Genomic DNA, 19,806 nt, shown 5'->3' with positions numbered 1-19,806 from the left:
TTAAGTCCTGAGACCATCTTAGTGGCTATACGCTGAACCGACTCCATTCTCTTCACATCCTTTTGATAATGTGGCCTCCAAAACTGAACACAGTACTCCAGATGAGGTTTCACCATCTACCTGTACAACGGCATTATGACTTCAGGTTTACGGCTGATAAAACTTCTCCGGTTACAACCTAGCATTTGTCTAGCCTTGGCTGAAGCTTTCTCCACCTGATTGGCAGTTTTCATATCTTCACTAATGATTACACCCAGGTCTTGTTCTGCGATGGTTCTTGTTAAGTGTTTCTCAAGTTTAGCCTGGCATATCCTCCAGCTTATCTGGTTTATTGGTAGATATCCTGAAAACAAAACTTGCTAGGAGATCACCAAGATGGAGTTTTGGAAAATGGTGTTCTGTAGAATTTGTTTTATTTCTTTGGTCTGGCTCACTTTCCGTATCTAAGCTTTCAGCCCTTGTTTGATATTGTTGAGTTTCCTTGGCATAGCAATAGAAGCATTTTCAATAGAATCACCAAATAGCTCATCACCCAAGCACAGAATGTTAGCCAATCTATCCTGGAGATTGACATCTAGCAGGACTCTTCTAGAGCATCAACTAACCACGTTCTGAAACGATCCCCAAACAAAGGCCCCGAGACTTTGCAGTGCATCTGAAATTGTATTTTTGTTTTCACACACTGGAAAGATGCATAGTCACAGAAGTTAATCTCAATAATTCCTCAGTTGCCTTAGATTGAGACTCTAAAATCTAAAATGCATTCAGTGCCTTATCCCAGGACAAGCAGGCAGCATATTCTCAGTCCTGGTACAGACAGCTTTAAAAGTGCATCGCCACTTTAAGAACTTAAGAAAGTTCGCAAACTGCCCGCACCACGCATGCGTGAGTGCATTTCTGCACGATGCCCTCACAGCTCCTCAGTTCTTAGTTTTCCACGGAACTAAGAAGTCGTGTCTTTTGAATGTAATTCAAATTTTTGTCTTTGCCTTCCCCTTCACGTGTATTTTTTCGTCGTATTTAATTTGAGTAAAAAGAAAAAAAGAGAGACAGCCCAGCTGGGGATATTTTTTTCCTCACTGTTCTCACCTCGTGGGCTTTGCCTGCTAAGGCCTCTTCCGATGGGGAGATGAACTTCGGGTGTGTACCTCCTTGTATCTATTGGTTGAGAAGTGGAAGAGGTCATTTATATATTGAGGGGCTAAACCAGTTAATACCTTAAAGCAAAAGCATCCCAGCTTGAACTTCGCACGTGTCTCCATTGGCAGCCAGTTAGAATCTCTATGGATCAAAATTCCAGGAACAAATGGACTGGAAACAAAGATTGTCATCTACTACCAACCCCCAGGGCAGGCCAAAGAAATTGATGGAGAAATGGCCGCCGCGTGAGCGGACTGCTGGGCACGATGGACCTCAGGTCTGACCCGGCAGAGGCATTGCTTATGTGCTTATGTGCTTATGAGATTAAATGCAACTGCAAGGGAGGCAACGCAGTTATCATGGGTGACTTCAACTAACTGGGGATAGACTGGATCCTAGGCACATCCGGCTGCGCTAGGGAGACCAAGTTCCTGGATGCTGTAGGCGATTGCTTCCTGGAACAACTTGTAAAGGAAAATATAAGAAGAAATAAAATTCTGGACTTAATTCTAAATGGACTGCGAGGACTGGCACAAGGTGTAGAAGTAAAAGGGACGCTGGGAAGCAGCGATCACAATATGATCCACTTTGACCTGGATGCAGGGGAGAAACATCGGTCTAGAACGACGGCCACTGCACAGAACTTCCAAAAAGGGAATTATGAAGGGATGAGACTCATGGTGGGGAAGAAGATTGAGAAGAGGATAAGCACTGTAAAAATGCTATAGCAAGCTTGGTCCCTTATTAAGGACACAGTCACCAAGGCGCAAAATCTATATATACCGCATATCAACAAGGGATCCAAGAGGAAAAAGAACAAAGAACCGGCGTGGCTCACTGTAGAGGTGAAGGAATCAATCAGAGACAAGAAAACTTCGTCTAAGGAATGGAAAAGATCAAAAACATCCAAAAACTGGAATAAGCACAAACAACATCAACGTAGGTGCCATAAGATGGTAAAAGGGGCCAAAAGAGACTACAAGGAAAAAATAGCCAAGGAGGCGATAAACTTCAAGGTGTTCTTTCAATATATTAAAGGGAAACGACCCGCGAAAGAAGCGGTGGAACCGTTGGATGACCAAGGAATAAAGGGAGCGCTAAAGGAGGACAAAGCAATCGCCGACAGACTGAACACGTTTTTTGCATCTGTATTTACCGAAAAGGATATGCACAGCATACTGGAACCCATTAGGCTTTATGCTGGAAGTGAAAACGGGAAACTGATAGTGTTAACAGTCAGTCTAGAAGAGGTATGCAGGCAGATTGATAGGTTTAAGAGCGATAAGACCCCTGGACCGGATGGCATCCATCCGAGGGTCATCAAGGAACTGAAAGGGACCATAGCTGAACTGCAACTAATGTCGATGAAAATGGGAAAGATTCCGGAAGACTGGAAGGTGGCAAATGTTACACCAATCTTCAAAAAAGGTTCTAGGGGAGACCTGGGAAACTACAGACCGGTGAGTCTGACCTCACTACCGGGAAAGATGGTAGAGGCACTGATAAAGGACCGCATCATTGATCACCTTGATGGACACGGTCTGATGAGGACTAGCCAGCATGGCTTCAGCAAAGGCAGATCTTGTTTGACAAATTTGCTGCACTTCTTCGAGGGAGTAAACAGGCAGATAGACAAGGGTGACCCGCCTTTCAGAAGGCGTTCGACAAGGTTCTGCATGAACAACTACTTCGGAAAATTGTGAGCCATGGAATCGAGGGTGAAATACTGTCGTGGAATAAAAACTGGCTGGAGCATAGGAAACAGAGAGTGGGGGTAAATGGACAATACTCAGACTGGAAGAGCGTCACTAGTGGGGTGCCGCAGGGCTTGGTGCTTGGACCCGTGCTCTTCAACATCTTAATAAACCAGGGGTGTCCAATCTGCAGCCCAAGGACTGCATGCGGCCCAGTGAAGTATTTTGTGCGGCCCCGGTCGAGGATGATGCAGTGTTTTCCTATGCTGCCCCCGGATGTTTACCGTCTTGCCGGCTCCCTCCTCTGTCTTGCTGCAGCGTTTGCACGTTTGTGCAGCCCCAGAAACTTTTTTTTCGACCAATGCCTAGGGAAGCCAAAAGGTTGGACACCCCTGTTATAAACGATCTGGACATAGGTGCGACGAGCGAGGTGATTAAATTTGTCGACGATACGAAGCTATTCAGAGTAGTGAAGACGCAGGGGGATTGCGAAGATCTGCAACATGACATAATCTCTTTTTTTTATTATAATTTTGAATATTTACAATATACAAGAATTCAAAGAAAAAAAAAGAAATCTCACAAACAATACATAATCATTCATACATACATAATTCCTTTTTAAGCCCACATTATGGGGAAACGTTACAATTTCAAACAAAAAAATTTTTAAGAAAATGTAAAGTACAATAATTCTCAGTTCATCCTAACGAACCTTGAATCATTCCTTACTTAATTGGGATACTAATTTTCTCCTCTTTTTCTCAGCAAATGAAACAACTCGTTTCTGCTCTCTCGCAACTAAAAATTGTTGTAATTGAATGGGGTCCCAAACAGTGTTCCCGCTAAGGTGCGCTGGCCTGCGCGCGCGCACAAAATATTACATCGCAGCGCAAAGTTTCTCTTCACAGCGCACACACGCGTCGCAAAGGTAAGGGGAGGTAAGGTAAGGGGACGCATTGGGGGGATTGCACTTCCCCACAATTGCCATGCTTCGGTTCCTCTTCTTCCTTCCTTACTCTCCCCCCCCCCCACCCCGCGGGACCCTGCGGCACCATCAACTCTTACTCCCTCTAATGTCGGCCCTGCAGCTCCAGACTTCCTCGCACCTTCTCCCCTCCCCCTTTGGATCGCTATTATTTTAAATGTTATAGCCGCGGAGCTGTAGCCATCAGTGGAGATGTCTAACCTCGGCCTGCCCCGGAACTCTTACTGCAACAGTGACTTCCTGTTCCTGCCTAGACGGGCGGCTGCTGCAGTAAGAGTTCCGGGGCAGGCCGAGGTTAGACATCTCCACTGATGGATACAGCTCCGCGGCTATAACATTTAAAATAATAGCGATCCAAAGGGGGAGGGGAGAAGGTGCGAGGAAGTCTGGAGCTGCAGGGCCGACATTAGAGGGAGTAAGAGTTGATGGTGCCGCAGGGTCCCGCGGGGGGGGGGGAGGAAGGAAGGAAGAAGAGGAACCGAAGCATGGCAATTGTGGGGAAGTGCAGAGCTGCAGGGAAGAGTGTTGCGGTACCCAGCTGGAGGGAGAAGGAAGATGAGGGAGGGAATTAAAGGAGATGCCAGGGCTTGGAGCATAGGAGGAAGGTATGCCAGTCTAAGGGAAAAGGAAGGGGGAGATGTGAGAGCATGGAGGGGGAACGAAAGATGGAAGAAAAGGAAAGGAGAGAGATGCCAGAGAATCAGGGAAGGGGAGATACCAGACTATGAGGAGAGGTGTGGGAGAGGGAAGGCGAGGAGAGAGATGCCAGACCAATGGGGTGAAAGGAGAGATGGAAGGGGGAGGCATACAGTTTCTGGAAGGGGCATAGAAGGAGAGAAGATGCCATATAGGGGAAGAGAGACGGCAGACAGTGAATGGAAGGAAGAGAGTTACAAGAAGATGAGGAAAGGAGAAACCACAGAAGACAAAGGTAGAAAAAAATTTCTATTTATTTATTGCTTTAGGAGACATGTGTCACTGTTTCTGTGAAGCATTGTATGCAGAGTCCAGCTTCTTGCTGGTTCAATTTAACCTTTGTCTATGTATTTTTATTTTATCCCCCCTTTTACAAAACTGTGAAGCGTTTTTAGCACCAGCCTTGGTGGTAGCAGCTCTGATGCTCAGAATTTTATGAGCATCAGAGCTGTTACCTCCGTAGCTAAAATCCACACTACAGTTTTGTAAAAGAGGGAGGGGTTAGTTTGTGATTACATATTCCTTACTAGGCGAAGGTGTTTTCTGTGTTCTGTGTGTTCGAAAGACATGGTTTTCTGTTAGGATTGACGGTGTAGGATTGATCTGTGCTGGTCTGGCTTGTTTAGTTTTACAATGGGTGTATTGATGTACTGCTCACTGCAATATGTAAGATGCTGCCTTTTCCTAGGTACTCATGTGTGACGTGTGGTTTGTTACTAAAAATCATGTTTTTCTTACAGATGGGGGGGGGGGGTGCCAAAAAATGATGGGCCCCGGATGTTACATATGCTAGGTACGCCACTGTATGTAAAGATACCAGAAAGCTGGCGTAGCAAAAACTTCTAAGTTTTGAGTATTTAACCCTCCCACAATCTCACGGGCACTCGTTTCAAGTTTATTGAGATTTTGATTTAAACGCAATATCAAATATTTTCAATGCGTATAACAAAAATAAATTTGGGGAAATAAATAAAACCATTTGAAGTTCAAATGGTTTTATTTATTTCCCCAAATTTATTTTTGTTATACGCACAAAATATTACATCGCAGCGCACACGTTTCTCGTCACAGCGCACGATCGGAAGAGGCGTACGGCAGATGGCAGGGCGGCGAGAGGAGAATCGGGCGAGTTGGCTCATAACTTGCTGGCGCCCGATATTTTTGGCTCACGGTGAAAAAAGTTTGCTCACAACACCCGCCCGCTTAGAGGGAACACTGGTCCCAAAAACATACTCAATATCCTGCATCTTAACTAAACATTTACAAGGAAATTTCAGGTAAAAAGATGCCTCTAGAGCCAAAACTCTAACTTTTAACTAAAGAAACTCTTCCCTTCTTAATTGAGTGGCTCTAGAGACATCCGGAAAAATCCTAAACCAGATCCCCACAAAATTTCATTAACCTGTTTTTGAAATAAAGTTTCATTATTAACATCTTATCTATCTCACTCATGCATGTTATCACCAGGGTGGACAGACTCTGGATCACATCCTGAGTATCTTCCAAAAATTCAGTCAAATTTACTTCAGTCGTGACCAAATGGTCCACCTCCTGGGCAGATTCTATTTTTTTTTTTTTTTTTTTTGAGGAATGTAATAGTAGTTATTTATTGGAAAATTCTCCGCATTGGCCAATCCCAGTAGTTCTTTAAAAAAACTTCCTTAATAAAATTTCAGGTGACAATAATTGAGTTACTGGGAAATTGACTAAGCGGAGGTTTTTCGCTCTATTCATATTTTCCATAGATTCTATTTTAGAATGTATCACTGTAGAATCTTTAACAGCAGATACCGAGACAGCTTGAAGTGTATTACATTGAGTTTCCATGACATTTAATCGTTTATCCAAACAATTCAAATTGGAATCCACATTTTCTAATTTATGAGAAACTGACTGTTTCATCATTGTCCTGAGAAACCCTTCAACTCTAGAAATACCTAACCATAAATCTTTTAGGGTAATATCCTGTGTTTCCTCCGTTAGTGGATTCTCCTCCACTCCACCTGAAAAAATCAGTGGTTTAGGTATTTCAGTATAAACTAACTTATTAATATGATTGGAGGATATCACTTGTCCATTGGACATAGTAGGGTTTATATTCCTACTATCACTTGATACTGGGTGAAGGGGAGGAGTCAGTTCGAGGGGACTCATTGAAGCTCCTGACAAGGAGGAATCGATATGTAATGGTACTACTGATGGATTTTCAGATAGTAATGTTAAATGCCTGTCCATGGGGCCAGATACAGCTGGTGTTGAACTTTTTGGCTTGATTTTCCTTTTCCCCATATTCAAATCTAAAGCCACAAATATAAAAGTAAATAATACCAACTTGAATTCCGACTCCCCGACTCCTCATGGCTCCAAGGGACGTGCCCAAAGGGGCCTTCGGCCACGCCCTGCGGCCGCAACCGCAGCAGCGGCTGCTCTTTAAAACAGTTGGAGACGGACCCGATGACATCTCTATCAGTGCCTGCCAGCTAGGTCAGAGAGAAGACGAACTGCTGCTGCAGGAGACTTGGGGGCAGCCAAATAGTCTCCTCTGATGTCCCTCCAGGTCAGTAACAAGCTCCCACGCAACGTGACATAATCAAGCTTGAGGAGTGAGCATCGACATGGCAGATGAGGTTCAACGTGGATAAATGTAAAGTGATACATGTCGGTAACAAAAATCTCATGCACGAATACAAGATGTCCGGGGCGGTACTTGGAGAGACCTCCCAGGAAAGGGACTTGGGAGTTCTGATCGACAAGTCGATGAAGCCATCCACACAATGTGCAGTGGCTGCAAAAAGGGCAAACATAATGCTAGGAATGATAAAAAAGGGGATCACGAACAGATCAGAGAAGGTTATCATGCCGCTGTACTGGGCCATAGTGTGCCCTCACCTGGAGTACTGATCACCATACATGAAGAAGGACACGGTACTACTCAAAAGGGTCCAGAGAAGAGCGATTAAGATGGTTAAGGGGTTGGAGGAGCTGCCGTACAGTGAAAGGTTATAGAAACTGGGCTTCTCCCTCAAACAGAGGTGATTGAGATGGGACATGATCGAAACATTCAAGTTCCTGAAGGGGATAGACTTAGTAGATAAGGACAGGTTGTTCACCCTCTCCAAGGCAGGGAGAACGAGAGGGCACTCTCTAAAGTTGAAAGGGGATAGATTCCGTATGAACGTAAGGAAGTTCTTCTTCACCCAGAGAGTGGTAGAAAACTGGAACACTCTTCTGGAGTCTGTCATAGGGGAAAACACCCTCCAGGGTTTCAGGACAAAGTTAGACGAGTTCCTGGTGAACAATAGTGTACACAGGTAGAGCTAGCCTCAGTTAAGGCACCGGTCTTTGACCAGAAGGTCGCTGCATGAGTGGACTGCTGGGCATGATGGACCACTTGTCTGACCCACAGCGGCAATTCTTATGTTCTTAAGAGCATGAACGTTTTGGTCTCTTGAGCATGTGGAGTTATGATGGGACATTCCAAAAAATGTCGTTGCCATCATATGTCCCATGGCATGGGACATACAGTATACCTTCTACCTATCATTTGTCCCATCTATTGGGCCGTTGTGTTTACAATAGCCGTAAATGATAACAGTGAATAATACAAAACTTTGCTAAAATAATTACGATTGGAACCAGCATAACGTAAAATTTATTATGATAGGAAAAGGTTTAAAGTGCAGGGGATATTTGAAGGTGGTTATTGCTACCCTCCTGGGAGCTAAGAAGCCATTCACAGTCTCTGCTTATGCTAAGGCCTGGAAGATGTTTCAGCACTGGTGTATTAATAAACAGGTGGAACCACTATGAGCTCCAGTCTCGGTGGTACTAGCTTTTCTCCAAGCAGGAATCAAAAAAGGGACTGGCAGTCAGTTCTCTTAGTGTCAAGTGGCTGGCATTTTGTGTTTCAGAGCCCAAGGGAGCTCATTGGCCTCTCACCCAGATGTAATCTGAAGAGAGTGCTCAGGTCACGTCCGCCTGTTCGCCAGCCTTTTCCATCTTGGAACCTTAACACTGTTATCCAGGATCTGTCCATCCATATGAGCCCGTACAGTAGGCGTCTTTGGATCTATCATTGAAGACAACCTTTTTAGTAGCTATCACTTGGGTGGGAAGGGTCTCAGAATTGCAGAAGCTTTCCTGCAGAGATCCCTTTCCTAAGATTTCAGAATCAGGGGGTTCCCTGTGTGTGATACCTTCATTTTGCCATGTGAACCAGGAAGTGCACCTGCTAACATTCATTTCCATGGGTTTTAAGAAAAAAGACAAAGTTCTCCAGCTGCTCGATGTGCAGAGATTATTGCTGCAGTATCAGAGTCACTAATGAGTTTTGCTCTGATCATTTGTTCGTGCTCACCAATCAGGCTACACTGGGCAAGGAGGCATCTAAGGCTACTATCTCCAGATGGATTCACAGGACCATTGAGTCAGTTTATATTGCCTGTGGGAAACAGACCCCAATAGCTTTGAAAGTGCATTCACAGGCAAAGTCCTGGTTGGTTCCACCTGAGATCTGTAGGGTGGCTATCTGGTCCACCCTTTTTATGTTTACAAATTGTATTTACCATATATATACTCAAATATAAACTGATCCAAATATAGAAGTAATCTTTTTCCCCCCAAAAAGAGGAAAAAATGTTGACTTGAATATAAACTGGGTATGTGTGTGTGTGTATGTTTATATTCCAGTGCTCTGCCCTGCCAAGCTCTGCACCCTGTTCCCCCCCTCCCTCCTGATGCCTTGCAGTCCACCACCAGATTTGCCATAAGACCTGGTGGTCCAGTGGTGGACCAGGACAGGAAGGATTCCTCCTGTTCCTGCCGACTCTCACAATTCTCACCTCCTTCCTGCCTTCCCGATTAGTATAAACTGTACCTTTAAACTCAGTGGTGGTTGAGCAGTGAACTAGGGTAGGAGCAATCTTCATACGCTCCTGCCTCATGCACAGCCGCTATCTGGCTGGGGCAAGTTCTTGTGGAGCCTGCAGGAGCTCACGAGGTTGCCACAAGAACTCTCAGCAGCCATTCAGATGACGACTCTGCACAAAGCAGGAGTGTATGAAGATTCCTCCTGCCCTGGTTCACCGCTGGACCACCAGGGAGTTTAAGGTACTGTGTGTACTAATCGGGGAGGCAGGAGGGAAGTAAGAACATAATAATAGCCTTACTGGGTCAGAACAATGGTCCATCAAACACAGTAACCCGTTCTCACGATGGCTAATCCAGGTCACTAGTACCTGGCCCAAAACCCAAAGAATAGCAACATTTCATGCTACCGATCCAAGGCAAGCAGAGGCTTCCCCCATGTCTTAATAACAGACTATGGACTTTTCCTCCAGGAATTAGTCCAAACCTTTCTTAAAACCAGCTACACCATCCACCTTTACCCCAACCTCTGGCAACACATTCCAGAGCTTAACTGTTCTCTGAGTGAAGAAATATTTCTTCCTATTGTATTTCCCTGCAATTTCATAGTGTCACCTAGCCTTTGTAATTTTTGAAGAAGTAAAAAAATCGATCCACTTGTGCCCATTCTACTCCACTCAGGATTTTGTAGGCTTCAATCATATCTCCCCTCAGCCTTCTCTTTTCCAAGTTGAAGGAGCCCTAACCTTTTTAGGTAAGAATGGTGAGAGTAAGCTGGGACAGGAGGCGGGAGGGATCCCTCCTGTCCTGGCCTACCGTTGGACTACCAGGTCTACAGCAGGTCCGATGGAGGCCTGCAACAGGTCCAGGAGGGGGGCAGGTGGGCACTGACCTGAACATAAACAGAGACCCCCCATTTTTGAGCCTTTTTTGGAGGGGGCCCAAAAATCTCAGTTTATGTTCAAGTGTATATGGTTGTATACTTCTTACAGAGCAGACCAGACCTGTTATTAGGGGAATATCTCCATACTACTACTCATTATATTCTGTCATGAGGGCTATCGCCTGCTTGGCACAAACTGAAGGGGGCAGCATACTCCACTAAGGAAGGAGGAGGAGTTGAACATGGTGATTGATACCTTCTGGAAAGTGTGCGGGATTGGATTCACTATCCACTTGTCCAGAATGACATACCTATTTGCAAGAAAGATGATTATTGAGGTAAGAACCTAATCTTTATTTGTAATGTCCATTTTGTCACATTGGGAAGGGAAGAGAACTTTCCTGTGAGCAGTGCTTTGCTTCACAGGTTCCCAGATCTTTCTACTAAAGAGCTATGAAAAATGTGATTGCTTTTCTGTATGCAGAGGGCTGGTGCATGTGTAAATTTGCAGGTAGTTTATCCATCTCTTTGCACTAGGAGATATTGTCTTCCTTCTTTCTAATTCTTTTCTCCATTGTGGATAGGCTTGAAGCTTTAATTTGTTCTGGTATAGTGTTGCTAGTGTTACAACTGGGGAACTGGTATCTTTCAGGTTCTGCCACATTATCTATGGCATATGCAGGAGCCAGGTTTGTCTTCTCTCTCTTGGATGCTATGAATGGAAAGGAGGGTGTGATCGAGTGCTCCTTCGTCCGGTCAGAGGAAACAGAAAGCCCTTACTTCTCCACACCAGTCTTACTTGGGGTATGTATGAAGGCTTGTGGACACACATGGACAGGCTGGCAAGGGTGGGTAAGTCTGGAACTGTTTGATAATTAAGTAAATATTCAGTTATCATTAGTGCTGTCTGATTCAGGAAAAGATTCGATTCAGCCTATTGAATTGATTTTTCTGCCCAATTGGGTGTTTTTTTGGTGGTGTGTTGTTGGTTTTTTTTTCCAAACTTCCTGGTGGGTTTATTTTATAGCCTCTTTACCCACCCCACCCTCTTTGCCCTCTCCTACCCACACTGGCACTGTGGTGTAAACAAAATAAACATAAAAGACTTTTCCTCTCTTTGTTAAGTGCTAGCTCACGTTTGCAGTCTAACTCCAGCTCTGGCAGGATACACATTTCAAATCTGACACATTGTAATCACAAAACAGAAAATAAAATTATTTTTTCTACCATTTGTTGTCTGGTCATTTTTCAACAGAAACAAGAGGAGGAGGAGTCCAACCTTGTCTGAAGTGAAAAAACCAATCAGGAACAAACAAACCAAAACTGCAGATATGTACAACGATGTAGGCAAATTTTATTGTGACAACCAAAATATATATTAAAACCTTTTTACCAAACAGGGGACCAAACACGGTCCGTGTTTCGGACAACCTTCATCAGGGGTCCATGGTAAAAAAAGGAAAAAATGTATGTCACGAAAAATGTAGGAAAATACAATAGAAACAAACTCCTATCCCATGACTTTTCAATTTCCTCAGAAGTCTTTCACTGTCAACCAGCTCACCTTTATCCACATGTTCATTCACTCCGGTCTATAATTTTCTGGACCACCTCTGGAACCCTTTTAAAAATCAGCATCGCGACTTCCGGTGACGTCATCACCCTGAATGGCGGGTTAGAGCCGGAGCTCTGATCCTCGAGCGAACGTTCCCCCGATCAGGAGCAGGCAAGCCGCGGTAGCGAGCGGGGCACCCGGTGAGCTGTGCGAGTGCAGCTGAGCGGCTTCGGAATATGCCGTCTAAAAAGAAACCCGACGAAGGGAGACCGCACGAGAAGGCGCCAGAAAAGAGCGGCCTGCGCCAGTCGCGCGGAGCCTCGTGCGCGTCCCAGCGTGAGTCCGGGGAGAGCGGGTCCGATGAAGAGTCGGAGAGGGGGTCTTCTCCGAGACTGCGGAGAATGGATTCCTCTTCCGCAGCTGTGACTAAAGCAGACCTCCAGCAATGGGTTTGCGACATTAAGCAGGAAGTTGCTGGTGTCAAAGGGAAAATCCGGGACGCAGTGAAGGAAATCAAGAGGGACATAGCCGACCTCATGGGGAGAGTGGAGGAGACTGAAAGGAGAATGGGGGAGCAGGAGGAGGTGGTACAAAATTTGAGTGGGGCATTTGAGGCAGCCCAAAAGGACTGGCAGGACTGTTACCACCGGGTGGAGGATTTGGAAAACCGGTCCCGCCGGAAAAATGTCCGCATCCGCGGTGTACCAGAATCGGCGAATTATGCAGATGCGGTGAAGGTGGTGCAGGAGATATATCACTCTCTCTTCTCCCTGGCTGACGACGGCGGAGAGCCCAGTGGGGTCTTGAAAGTGGACCGGGCTCATCGCACACTGGGACCCAAGCGAGATGACTATCCAAGGGACATTATTGCATGTCTCCACAATTATGCAGACAAGGAGCAGATGGTGTGCAAGGCCCGTGATCTGGGGTCGTTTGAGTGGAAGACCCATAAAGTGGAGGTGTTTCAGGACCTTTCTGCTATTACTTTGCAACGCAGGAGAGAGTTTCGCCCGATCGTGATGATCCTGAAGCAGAACAACCTCAGATATAGATGGCTGTTCCCCTTTGGGCTCCTTCTCACTATTAACGGTGTCCATAAGAAAGTGACCACTGTAGCGGAGGCTGGCAAGCTGTTGCGGAAGGAGGGGATCCTTACTGGAGAGGTTCTGATGTCGGACCGGCAAGGGACCCAGCAGTCAGAGAAATTTCGCTGGAGAGAGCGTGTGACCAGGTCCCGAAAGCCGGGTGCTGGTGGTCGAGAGGTGGAGGAACCATGTGGAAGAAGCGGAGCTGGACCTTCCAATGGCACTGGCGAGTGAGCAGTGGCGAGTGAACAATGGCGGATCCTGCTTGGCTGCACTTGGACAATTGGGACTGTCAATGCCTTGACTGGGCAGATGTGTGGCTGGGACTGTGTGGGGGGTTGGATGTGAGGGGTTTTCTTCATGGGGGTGAGTGTGAGAGGGTGCCTATGGGAGTGGGACTGAGGATGAATGCTTGTTGGGGGGCTGGGGAGGGGAGGGGGAATGGATGAGGGGTTCATGAGCTGGGGGGGGTCACCCGGAGTCATGGAAGGGCTGAGGAGCAGGTGGATATGGGTAGGGTTGGGAGGGGGGGGGGGCTGGTGGGGGGTGGGGATAGGGGGATGGGTAGGTGACAGCATGGGCTTTTGGATCTGGAGTGGGGGGAAGGGGAAGAGGGGTGCAGGGTGTGGGGTAGGATTCTTGAGTCATGGGACCTGATTCTTTGAGATTGGGCAGTTTTAACGTTAAGGGCCTCAATATGCCACGTAAACGCCAGCTTTTGTTGAAGGAGTTGAAAAGGCTGCGTATTGATATCAGCTTCATTCAGGAAACTCATTTTGTGCGCCCTGGGGAGAAGCTGGTACAATATAGAGAATATCCGGGAAGGGTCTGGGCCTCTAATAGGACAGAAAGGAAAAAGGCAGGGGTGGGCATTTTGTTTGCTAAACGTCTTAAGATCGTGCCTGAACGGGAATGGAGGGATGAGAGGGGGCGCTGTGTGTGGCGCAGTGGTTAAAGCTACAGCCTCAGCACCCTGGGGTTGTGGGTTCAAACCCACGCTGCTCCTTGTGATCCTGGGCAAGTCACTTAATCCCCCCATTGCCCCAGGTACATTAGGTAGATTGTGAGCCCGCCGGGACAGACAGGGAAAAATGCTTGAGTACCTGAATAAATTCATGTAAACCGTTCTGAACTCCCCTGGGAGAACGGTATAGAAAAAATTGAATAAATAAAAAATGATTTGGGTGGGGCAGATAAATGGGGAGGTGGTCACCCTGGTGAATTTATATGCCCCGAATTCTAAACAGGGTTCTTTTTTCGATGAGGTATTGGCCAAGGTACTGCAGGTTAAGAAGGGGTCGGTGATTGTGGGAGGGGATTTTAATTTAGTTATGAATCCCAGGTGGGACTCTACGGGGGTTGGAGGGGACCGGCTTAAGTCCGATAGGAAACGCCTTAGACACTTGGTTGACGTACTCAATATTGTAGATGGGTGGAGATCTCAGCATTGCCTGGATAAAGATTATACTTACTACTCCCCTGTTCATGGGGTCTATACTAGAATTGACATGCTATATCTGGATAAGGGATGGGGGGGGTAGACTACTGGGGTCCTCCATTGGGGACATTGGCTGGTCAGATCATGCTCCCATTTGGATGGATGTGCGATGGGGAGCTTCGAGAGTAGGGGATCACTACTGGAGATTGAATGATAGTTTATTGAAAGATCCGCAGATGGTCCGCAAGGTGGAGCAGGTTATTGAGAACTTTTTGGAGCATAATAATGTTGATTCCTACTCTCCGATAACAATATGGGAAAGTTTGAAGGCCGTACTGCGGGGGGAGCTTATTTCTATGGCCGCTCATAAAAAGAGGCTTCAATTGCAAAAGGAACGGAGTCTGAGAGAGACTTTACGTCAACTGGTAGATCAACATAAGAGGGGCCAGGGGGGAGCTCCCCTTGGGCTTCGGATAAGGGAAGTTCGGGCGGAATTGGGGAAGATGGAGGATGAGGTGATTCAATTCAATCTTGAACGTCTTCGTTTAAGGTTCTTTGAATCTGGTAATAGAGCGGGGAAATTGCTGGCTCATCGTCTGCGCCTGCAGCAGACGCAGTCTAATATTATGGCTATTAAGGATGGCTCGGGACAAACATTGACAGCTGAGGGGGCTATTCATGCACGATTTCGTGAATTCTATCAGCAGCTTTATACGCCAGAGAGTCAGGGGTCGGGGGAAGAAATTGGGAAGTATCTTCAGGATTTGGGCTTGGCATCCCTTACGGCCTGTGAAGCGCAGGGGCTGGATGAGGACATTACGTTGGAGGAGGTACATAATGTGATTAGACAATTGAGACCGGGGAAATCACCGGGCTTAGATGGGTTCACGGGGTTGTTTTACAAGAAGATGTCTACATTGGTGGCTCCATTGTTGGTGCGTTTATACAATAATCTGAGAGAGGGAGCCCAATTGCTCTTTTATATGCGGCTGGCTGGGATCACGATTTTACCAAAGCCTGGGAAGGATGCCACTCAGTGTGGGAGCTACAGGCCTATCTCACTGTTGGGTATTGATACCAAAATTCTGGCTCGAGTGCTGGCTGATCGTTTATCCCCTCACATGCCGACACTTATTCACCCAGATCAGGTGGGATTCATAGGGGGAAGGCAGGCGGCAGATGGAATCCGCAAAGTCTTGAACTTGATTTGGCAGGCCCGACGCAGTGGAGGTCCTTGGGTAGCAGTGGCGGTGGATGCCGAGAAGGCCTTTGACCGTGTGGATTGGCGTTTTATGGAGGCAGTTCTTCACCATGTAGGTCTGGGGGCCAGATATGTGTCTTGGATTCTGTCTTTGTATAACGGACCTCTGGCGTGTGTGAAACTTAATGGGGTATACTCTGCTCCTTTTGAGCTCAGGCGGGGAACGAGACAGGATTGTCCGCTCTCACCTTTGCTTTTTGCTTTGGTGATTGAGCCTCTTGCGCAAAAGATCCGACTAGCCTCTGGGGTGAAGGGCGTACGGGTTCAAGGGGGTGAGCATAAATTGTCCTTATTTGCTGACGATATTTTAGCAATTGTGGAGGGCTCGGCGGAGTCCCTTAGATCCCTTCAGGATCTTATGACAGACTATGGGGCTTTATCAGGCTTTAAAGCCAATATGACAAAAACGGAGATACTTAATATATCGGTCCCGGTAGTGGATATTCCGTGTATTCAGAGGGTGGTGCCCTTTCGGTGGGTTAAGGGCCCTATACGATATCTGGGTATTCAGTTGGGGGTGGATTGGACATCCCTATTTCAGCTTAACTATATTCCTTTGGTAGCATCCCTAGCTAGGGATATGGATCGGTGGGCCTCATTATATGTGTCTTGGATGGGGCGCATGGAGGTTATTAGGATGTTGGTACTGCCGAAGTTCTTATATTTTTTTCAGGTTTTGCCTATTGAGGTCCCTAGACAGTATCTTCTCCGATGGCAGCGGAACCTTTTACGATTCGTGTGGGGAGGTAGACGACCCAAGGTGGCTCAATGGGCCATGTTCAAGTTTAAAGCAGAAGGGGGTCTGGGACTCCCCCATTTGGAGCATTACTACCGCGCGGCTCAACTCCGAGCGGGAGTGGAGTGGCATGCGCCATCTTTGAAGTTGTGGGTGCAGGTAGAGCAGGGAGTTTTGAGTGGCTCGGGAGGGGCTCGTACCCTAGGGTCGCTTATGTGGGGGGACTTGGGGGCACGGGAGTTGGGAAGCATTTCTAACCCGTTTACTAATTGGACAATGAGGGTGTGGAAGGGAGAGGCTGGCAAACTCTTGGGTCGTAGTAAGGGGTTGCATCATTTATCATTGTGCACTGCCTCTGATTTCGTACCGGGCAGAGATGGGGGGATATTTGTGCGGTGGGCAAGGAAAGGGTTGCAGTACTTTGGCCAATTTATAGAGGGAGAGTCCATTTGTGCTTTTCCAGAGATCCAAAAGCTTTATCAGCTTGATTCTAAGGACCTCTTCCCGTATCTACAAGTGAAAAGTTATTTGCAGAAGGCTAAAAGGGCAGATGTTGCAGCTTATAGCTGTTCTGACTTTGAGCAGCTTTTGGGGTCCCCAGTGCGTAGAGGTTGCATTTCGCTGCTGTATAAATGGGTGCATCAGGATAAAGACCGGAAGCCTCCGTATTTACTGGCTTGGGAAGGGGACTTGGGGCAGGTGTTTGAGGCATCTCTGTGGGAAACTATTTCGTATAGGATACATCATTTAGCTGTAGCCCCTATGTTGGTGGAGAATGCGCTTAAAATGCTGGTGCGCTGGTATCTCACCCCAGTGACTCTGAGCAAGATGTCCGCTACGGGCACAGACTTCTGTTGGAGGGGATGTGGGCAGCGGGGAACATTCTTTCATATGTGGTGGAGTTGCCCCTCCATTCAAGACTTCTGGAGCCAGGTGTTTAAGTATGTGGGGGCTCTCCTTCAAGTGCCTCTCGCGAAAAGAGCTGAGGTGGCTTTGTTGGGGTTTCCCTCTGGAGGGGTAGATGACACCCACGCTTGGCTTTTACAGCGGCTAGGCTGACTGTGGCTCAACACTGGCGCAGTACTGCTTCACCTACTTTGGCTCTGGTGCGAGAGAAATTGGGATGGGTGTGTGAGAAATATCGGCTCTCGGCCCTGTTGACTAGAAAATGGCAGCAATATCACGATATTTGGGGGAGATACCTGGCAATGGAGGGTTTGGGGATGAATAGTTCTGTTGTCAGCTGAGTTATTGGCTTCGGCCGGATGGGTTTTGTGGGGGTGTGTCTTCTTGGGGTTCTTATTGGGGGTCTGTGACCTTTGGTCCACTTCTTTTCTGATTTTTCTACTTTTCCTCACGTTGGGGTGTAATTGTGCCTATTGGGGGTGTTCTTGGGTTTTTGGGGGGAGCAGGGTGCTGTCACTAGGGGGGGAGGGGGTGGGGGGGTGACATCAGGAGATTTGTTGATCTGCAGATTGCCTGCCTGTATTGTTGTTGGATATTCCTGATGTTTTGCTGTGCTGTTTTTCTCTTGTCATAAATAAACAGTTACAAAAAAAAAAATCAGCATCGCTCTCCAGTCTTCCAGTACTATGCCGCGCTCCCCTCCCCTTTCCAATCACACCGTAGTGCCGCCGTCTGCTCCCCTTCGAGTCAGTGGTTGAGTTGGGTGGGGGGGGAGAAGGAATCGACTGTTGAGACGTCCTACATCTCCCGTGAAGATCAGCGGCGGCGCTGATCTTCACGGGAGATGTAGCAGCGCGCAGGGTAGGACATCTCAACAGCCGATTCCTTCTCCCCCCCACCCAACTCAACCACTGACTCGAAGGGGAGCAGACGGCGGCACTACGGTGTGATTGGAAAGGGGAGGGGAGCGCGGCATAGTACTGGAAGACTGGAGAGCGATGCTGATTTTTAAAAGGGTTCCAGAGGTGATCCAGAAAATTATAGACCGGAGTGAATGAACATGTGGATAAAGGTGAGCTGGTTGACAGTGAAAGACTTCTGAGGAAATTGAAAAGTCATGGGATAGGAGTTTGTTTCTATAGTATTTTCCTACATTTTTCGTGACATACATTTTTTCCTTTTTTTTACCATGGACCCCTGATGAAGGTTGTCTGAAACACGGACCGTGTTGGGTCCCCTGTTTGGTAAAAAGGTTTTAATATATATTTTGGTTGTCACAATAAAATTTGCCTACATCATTGTACATATCTGCAGTTTTGGTTTGTTTGATCATTTTTCAAATCATGTTGGTCCCAGGCTCTGGTTTCTGTTTGTCTTCTGATAATTTGCATGCCAGGATCTCCTGCTCATTTGTCGTTTTCTTCTTTCGCCATGTTAACAATCCATCTTCCATCTCTGTGCTCCCCTTCCATTTCCCTTCTCTTCCCTCTCCCGGAGGTCTGGTATCTTTCCTTTTTTTCGCCTCCATCCCCACAGTCAAGCATTTCTCTAATGACACCGCCCCCCCTCCCCCCCCGCGTTCATCTCCTCCATGGGATCTGATAAGGTAGCACACTTGCACTCTTCAGGCCATTGGCAACGGGAGTGAAACTTTCTCTCTGCTACATCTTCGCACCTAAGAGGGACCAGGAAGCAGTAGCAGAGGGAAAGCTTCCAGCTGTAGGAGGCAGCGTGTTTACTTCACTCACGCTGCTCGTGGCCTGAGGAATAAAAGAGCAGCTGCAGCAATGGATCCCCACCATCCCCAGATCCACTATCTCTCCTTTTCTCAACTACCCTTTCATCCAACATCTCTTCCTCCTTCCTCACCACCCCAGGGTCCACCATCTCTCACTTTCTCTTCCCAACTACCCTCCTATCCAGTAACTCTATCCCCCTTCCCTCCACACCATCCCTTAGATCCAACTTAAAATAAAGTAGTTAAAAACACAAAGACTGAAGAATCTTGCCATACTGAACTAGACATTTAAAGAACTGATGCTGATATTACCTACATTAATTTACCAAATTATCTAATTATCAAAACTATATCGCCAATTGGAAAACCCATCACGGAGGAGGTCTAACTGTTGTACACTCCTTTCATCTTTAACTATCACAGTTTACCTCAGTTCTCCCACACTGGTGGAATCCCTGTTAGGGTGTTTAAATTTTGAAGATGTCATAATTTTCAAAAGCACTAGTGAAAAAAGGTACAATTTCATGTGGAAAATGAAGATTACCATCCTATAGCGAAGAAGAAAAATGACAAAATAGTGGTGTCCGAACAGAGCAGTCACACAATAACAGGAGCCTTCCCCTTCCATCAAAACTGTAGTGTAGGGTTTTTATCTCTGTTCTGATGACACATCCAGACAGTCATGTTTTCTGGATATCCTTGAGATATTTGTATGTAATACCTCCATTGTAAACAAATCTCTCGCGCATATTCTTTGTAGGTATCTTGAAAACCTCACTGAGTAGGTGTGTCCTTAGGAATGAGTTGAACCCCTGCACTA

General features: G+C 46.7%; 1 protein-coding gene across 2 annotated transcripts in view; it reads left to right on the top strand.

The window, feature by feature from the left end:
* The window catches only part of MDH2 (malate dehydrogenase 2), a 64,773-nt gene that overhangs the window by 44,528 nt on the left and 439 nt on the right, over positions 1 to 19,806 (top strand). For both annotated transcript variants that reach the window (XM_033921354.1, XM_033921356.1), the window contains exon 8: positions 10,920 to 11,071. In XM_033921354.1, coding sequence (XP_033777245.1) covers positions 10,920 to 11,071 — 152 coding nt within the window. The remainder of the gene's footprint in view (positions 1 to 10,919; positions 11,072 to 19,806) is intronic.

This window comes from Geotrypetes seraphini, chromosome 15, assembly GCF_902459505.1.
Source record: "Geotrypetes seraphini chromosome 15, aGeoSer1.1, whole genome shotgun sequence".
NCBI classification, from domain to species: domain Eukaryota; kingdom Metazoa; phylum Chordata; class Amphibia; order Gymnophiona; family Dermophiidae; genus Geotrypetes; species Geotrypetes seraphini.
The sequence above is the reverse complement of the archived record's forward strand: the minus strand, read 5'-3'. Positions and strand labels throughout refer to the sequence as shown.